This window comes from Phyllobates terribilis, unplaced genomic scaffold (genome assembly GCF_046119375.1).
Source record: "Phyllobates terribilis strain yellow unplaced genomic scaffold, ASM4611937v1 Scaffold_651__1_contigs__length_880973, whole genome shotgun sequence".
Taxonomy (NCBI): Eukaryota; Metazoa; Chordata; class Amphibia; order Anura; family Dendrobatidae; genus Phyllobates; species Phyllobates terribilis.
Window position 1 is genome coordinate 471,523 of NW_027363411.1, and position 6,225 is coordinate 477,747.

At 42.8% G+C, this 6,225-nt stretch overlaps 1 protein-coding gene across 1 annotated transcript; it reads right to left on the reverse strand.

The window, feature by feature from the left end:
• Positions 1-2,405: 2,405 nt before the first annotated feature.
• On the reverse strand, positions 2,406-5,704 carry LOC141235369 (microtubule-associated serine/threonine-protein kinase 3-like). Its single transcript, XM_073668098.1, has 9 exons — positions 5,678-5,704; positions 5,010-5,175; positions 4,805-4,903; positions 4,440-4,562; positions 4,186-4,295; positions 3,993-4,084; positions 3,460-3,596; positions 2,879-2,971; positions 2,406-2,641 (listed from the first exon to the last, which is right to left on the reverse strand). The coding sequence occupies exons 1-9, from the start codon at positions 5,702-5,704 to the stop codon at positions 2,544-2,546; spliced, it is 945 nt and encodes a 314-aa protein (XP_073524199.1). The 3' UTR covers positions 2,406-2,543.
• Between the last annotated feature and the right edge of the window lie 521 nt (positions 5,705-6,225).

The following is a 6,225-nucleotide window of genomic DNA, read 5'->3' on the forward strand; positions in this document are numbered from 1 at the left end:
CTTTGTACATGGTTGGAGCGTAACCCAGGAATGGACTAAAGACTGTTAAGGACTCGGGGCAGGACAGACCCCTACCTGGTTACGTCTCCCTGTTTTGGTGAAATGGACACCTTACTTTTCTTCAAAGACTGCACCCAGTTGCGGACACGCCGTAACCATCTTTATGTGTTTTTCTTATTGTATTATTATTGTTTATACCTTGTTATGTTTTTCTAAAAATATGTTTAGTCCCGGAGTACTAAATTTCACTAGGGGGGAATGTGGCACCCCAGGGGTCTGGTTTCCACAGTAACAGCAATGTTATGTCTGAGAGCAGGTGGGAGGTCTCTTGGTCAGGAATCCTATGCATGCCACACCTCCTGCCCAGTCCTGGGAGGGGAAGAACTTCCCCTATATAAACCTAGGGCTGAGGCAGGGTTAGAGAGTTCAGAGGGAGAGTTCAGCCAGGAGGGCTGACAGGGAGCTGTGGCTCCGGCTGGGCCCAGCTCCTGGGCCATGCCAGAAGTAGAGACAGAGAGGAGAAGCAGCTATAGGAAAGAGAGATCAGGAGCTCTGGGGAAGTCGTGCTAAAAGGAATCAGGGGCTGGCAGCTGTAGAGCTCGCCCTGATTGAAGAGTTACCACCGGACCCGGAGTCCGAGGCTGTGGGGACTAATCCTTACCCAGCAGCAGGAACCGACCGGCAGGGGATTTCAGGTCCTCTGGCCAAGAAACCCGAAGGCACGGTCACACGCATGGGACCAGCACCGCCGTCGTGGAGCGGAAGCCACTAGAAGGCCCCGAGTCACCGGCCATACGGGTGAGCACCACACGGTACACTCAGGGACGTGGGCTACTTATACCCGCTTCTAGCAAGGTAGCCAGAAGAGTATCGTTAGTTTGGGAGGCCTACAACTCCGCCTGGCCAGGGGAGATCCCATCTGCTCAAGGACTGACCAGGCCCCAATCGCTAGCCAGTACTCCGGGAGGGTCTATCGTTGTCACCAGTAAAGACCCTGAACTACACCGTACCGTCTCTGAGTGGTTCCTGCTACCCCCATCATCCACGTCGGCTGCCTTGAGGCCATACCCCTCCCGTTGGGGGTTATACTATCACGCTGCACAATCCTACCACCGGCCTCAGCGGTCTGCCCTGCAGCAGCAGCTCCTTAGCTGTACTCAACGGGTGGCGTAGTCGTCCAACATCTACCGCTAATACAGCGCCACTTAGTCTGACTACCTGGGCACGGACCGGATCACCGCCACGAGACTACAACCCTCAAGAGATCCGGCTCCGGGTAAGCTCCCGCGTGCGCAACGCAGCGCGACACAGGCCCAGGGGCGCGTCATATACACTGCACAGTACCACTTCTCTTGTCCTGTATACTGGGTGTAATTCTTAGTATCTGTATTATTCTGTATATATACACTGCACAGTACCACTTCTCTTGTCCTGTATACTGGGTGTCATTCTCAGTATCTGTATTATTCTGTATATATACACTGCACAGTACCACTTCTCTTGTCCTGTATACTGGGTGTAATTCTCAGTATCTGTATTATTCTGTATATATACACTGCACAGTACCACTTCTCCTGTTCTGCTGAAGAAGAGGTGGCATTGGCTTTGGGGAGGGTCAGTACTGATGGGTTTATTATTTTCTATGTCTACAATCCTATGGTTAAATAAAACTTAATCCTGAACAACTTGTTTAAAAGGGTTATCTGAAGGTTGGAAATTGTCCTCTATCATAGGGATATGGAATAATTTTCTGATTGCTGGGGGTCCAACAGCCGGGACCCCCACTGTTTCCGAGAACCAGGGATTTGAAGAGCTCTGGGTGAATGGAGCGGTAGTCGATCATTCGCACTGCAGCTCCATTCACACGTGGCTTAATAAACATCCCCTATAATGGAGTGGTGAGGGGCATGAACAAGTAAAGCAAAATGTGCTGAACTTTTCATTGTGCCTCAATGGGATGAGGGGGGTGGTGATGTGGTATGTGGGCTGGTGGGGTTTGTGTGACAGGCGTGCATTTTCATTTTTCATCCCAGTCCAGCCCTGATTTATATATATATATATATATATATATATAAATATATATATATATATATATATATATATATATATATATATATATATATATATATAAAAATGCTTTTAAAAGCAGAAGTGTTAATATGTATTTTTTATCGCTTAGCAGAATGCAGAGTGAAGTTTGATAGATATAAGAAAATCTCAATAAATATAGAAGTTGTTTTTTTTTTTTTTATTAAGGATAGGGTAGAAGGATAAGGGATGAACAAAATCAGGGACAGAAGCAGTAGACAAAATCATAGTCAGGAAGAAATCCGGGTCAGATACCAGGTGATCAGTTTAAAAAGCCAAGTCAGGCGAGCAGTTTGGATACAGCGGACCCTGGTGACAGAGGCATTACTGAAACAAGTCCGGGTAGAGGTGTTACAGTTAGAAGGCCACAGGTAGATGGTGAAGGTCCTTCTTTACAGGTCCAGCAGTGATGGTGGATCGGCTGTACTCCGCTAGATGCGGAGCTTTTCCGTCTTTTAGATGACACTTGGGCAACAGCGACAGCATGCAAATGCGCGAGCTGCCCTGGATAGTCCACGCCGGCAGGATGATAAGATCCGGCGGAAGATGGAACCTAAGAGAAGAGAAATAAATACAATGTAAGTGATGGGACTCCATATTACATGATGCTACTGTGCGGTCAGTGTGGCCGGCCGGCCGGACAGCAGAGGAATCTTATTCACACAGATGTCCGGGGTCATTGTCAGCCATCATACATGTGACAATCCCATCACTGACAGATGACATCTGCTCCCCATGACTTATTCTCATCACTAACATCACACAACATGGAGATGATTCTCACACTTACCTCGTCTCTTTTTCCCCTTTTTCCCATTTTCTGAGTTTTGTTGGTCTATACTCAGATTCATTTCAGATTTTCTTTCCTCTTCAGTTGGAAATTCTGATCAGAAAGTAAAAAAAACTCAGTAAAGAAATATTCTTATAGGATCTGCTTTGTGTACTGTATATAGAAGAATTGTTCTAGTCCTGTCCCCTATAGTCCTGATAATCTGGCATTGCATTATTATAGGGCAGAATAAGTCCTATATACCGTTCATGACCTAATCTGAGGGGCATTAGATGTATCACTGATATGGAGCAGTAAGCGCCCTGTGTGCCGCCACGTGGTGCATCACTAATGAGCGATATTCTACTATAGGAGACGATGTCTCCTTATATTGAAGTGAGTTCCTGGATGCTAAAACGTATTTTACAGAATCCATGAAAACAATTCCTGGATAAAATGAAGGAAATAGAAATACAGTATGGGCCCATGGAAAACATAATTGGGATCCATGAAACCTGGACAACATAGGAGACCTAATACAGAAAAACCAAATATTTGAGCCTTGAAGTCAACATTCACCTTTTGATGCTGTACATACATACCTGATGATGGGGACGAGGAGGGCAAGCTGTTTATAGCATTGTCGCTATCAGATTCAGAAAACGATTCTTTCTGCCTGTCAGGAAGAATCAGGGGGTCGGACCAGAAGACCCAGGAGGTAACTTCCAACTCTCCCATTCTATGATTTAAGAAAAACATGTAAATCACAAGTCAATGCAGAATAAAAGGGGTGGTCTCACTAGAAGAACACCGACTAGAGGGCCTAATAGGACATATGACAGTCATAGTGAGGAAGGTTTTATGCTCCAATCTACCTTCTATGGATCAGAGCGAAAAACAACTAGCAATAATGGCTGGCATGTCATACTACATCTCTCCTACAGTATGGGCAGCTCTAATACGTGTGAATGGCTGCAATTATGAGCTATTATCACCAACGGTTTCTGAAGCCAAAAGCACAATGACCGCTAATCATTGAGGCTGAATTTGATATTATGGTATTTATGTCCTATATTATGTGTTGTGCATATATATCAGCCTGGAACTCCCATTAATGACCCCATAATCTACTCACATTTCTGAGATATTTGTATTGGTTGCTGGCGTACACTCTGGAGGAGACTTCTGGTCCTCATCATTCAACTTTCTGGTAGTGATGGTACAGAGCTAAACATGGACAAAAACAAGATATGAAATACTTTTTTTTACTTTTAGAGGTCTTTTTTGTTTCACATATTTTGGATTTATTGCGTACATACGGTACTTACTTTAGAAAGCCTTTCAGAAGAAGATGTAAAATTTTGGAAGTCAAGGTTCTCATTGTTCACACTTGTACCCTCCTCATCCTCTGAGACCGAATGGTCTATTTCAGAGTGATCTACAAAAGTAATGAAGTATTATTAGAGGTTGTTAGTATAAAACAGGCGTCATTTATCACAATATTAGTGGGTACTGATTATTACATTTTATGGAAGACAAGACAAACAGCCGCTTAGTCTAGATGATGTCTTCTTCTACTTACCGATAAATAAGCTGTTGTCCACATCTGAGGCAAGCTGAGGAATGTACTCTGGCTTCTGACTTAGAAGGTTGTTAAAATCTAAGTCACTCAGGAATGGATGACTCTTGATCTCAAGTGATCCTCCTGGAAAAAGAACAAAACAAAAGTGATGTGGACATTGTCAGAGATTGCTTCACATCTGAACAGTTTAACTTAATCTGAATTAATGACATAACTGAGTCAACATGAAGGAAGAAGACTGAAAGTCATAGTGTGGAGAACTAGAAATGGACAATCTGATAGAGAAGTGTTGATCCTCAAGGACATGAGTGATAAGTGTGATAGGTGAATATTAATACTAATATGAATAGTATTATATCTCTTACCTGTCCCAAGTCTATCTGCAGGATTTGTTCTGAGCAGCTCAGTAATCAGGTTCTGTGCATTGGGAGTAGGAGCGGAATTACAATCCCAAATTATGTCACCTGTTATACAGAAAATAAAATCTCTTTACTGGACTGTAAGCTAAAGCAAAGTAAACACCTAAACCAATGTAACTGATCAAAGCAATGGTCGGATCATTCCACTTACCAATGACAATCCTGTCATAAAGCTCAGCTACAGAATCTCCATCAAATGGTACAGATCCCGTGAGAAATTTATGTAGGATTATCCCCATTGACCACCAGTCAACAGGTCTTCCATAGCCTTCTTTCAGGATGACCTCTGGGGCGATGTAATATGGGGTGCCACATAACTGGAAAACAACAGAAGATAGAGATGAAAATGATAAAATGATTATTATAACACGTTCTCGCCATAAAAACACAATGACAAAAGATAAAATATCAATGGAAACGTTCTCTAGAAATGAAGAATGTAGAGAAGACACAATAGTGTGATGAGATTTGTAAAGAAAAAAAAACATATGCCAAAGGCAAGGTGAACAGATGGGGTATATTAGTTAACCAAATACCAAAGCAAAACAAAGAAAACCCCTTAAAATATAATCTTTAATAGCTACATTTAAAAGCACCCATATCAATATATGAAGACAAAATCCATAAAATGTACAATATATGGGTAGTGGGATAAACGTAGGATAATTGACATGCAGGCTTGCCCTAGAGATCCCAAATGGGCTGAGATCCCGCCTGCCAGTGGAGGTTGACACCCTAGCTAATCGGTTTGGCGCCCCCGCTCCACATCGGCACACCCTCCGTGACCCTATCCATCCCTAGACAGACATACACATATACAGATAATGATGAAAGGCAGACAGTCATGTTGCTGCTAACATGCTGAATGAAAAAAAGGCAATATTCAATGTATCAATTATATGGAAACAGGGAAGCTGATATAATGTAGTTCCACTAGTACAGAGAGCGATATCAAATGCACCAATCTATACACAATTCAGTATGATATATAAACCATCATTCAGAAGCCTATTATAGATACATAAAGTACATTAGTGCTGGCAATTACGGGCAACAAGAACAATATTATAAAAGCACGTGTGCTCAATTAACGGTAAACATAGGAACATAAATATGTCCAAAGTAGTAACAAGTCACCTATATAATGACATTGAGCATGAAGATAATAGTCTAGGACAGACGGTATATATAGACAACCTCATAACCACCCTGGCTAATCTATAGTCAGGACTGATCTACACAGGACACGTCCAAATGTTGGGACAGAGCATTATCCAGTGTGCGAATTACAAAAAAAGTTGCCAAAAAAGCATTTTAGTCAGCAGTAACCAGAGGACTTATCTGTAAATTGTCCCAACACGTTTCTC

What these genes read in the sequence shown, in the direction of transcription:
- LOC141235369 (XM_073668098.1), bottom strand. Translation starts at nt 5,704, where the DNA reads ATGACTGTCTGCCTTTCATCATTATCT. An exon ending in TTATGACAGGATTGTCATTG is followed by an intron (nt 4,904 to 5,009) that starts GTAAGTGGAATG and finishes TCTGTATAACAG; the next exon opens with GTGACATAATTTGGGATTGT. An exon ending in AATACAAATATCTCAGAAAT is followed by an intron (nt 3,597 to 3,992) that starts GTGAGTAGATTA and finishes CTTAAATCATAG; the next exon opens with AATGGGAGAGTTGGAAGTTA.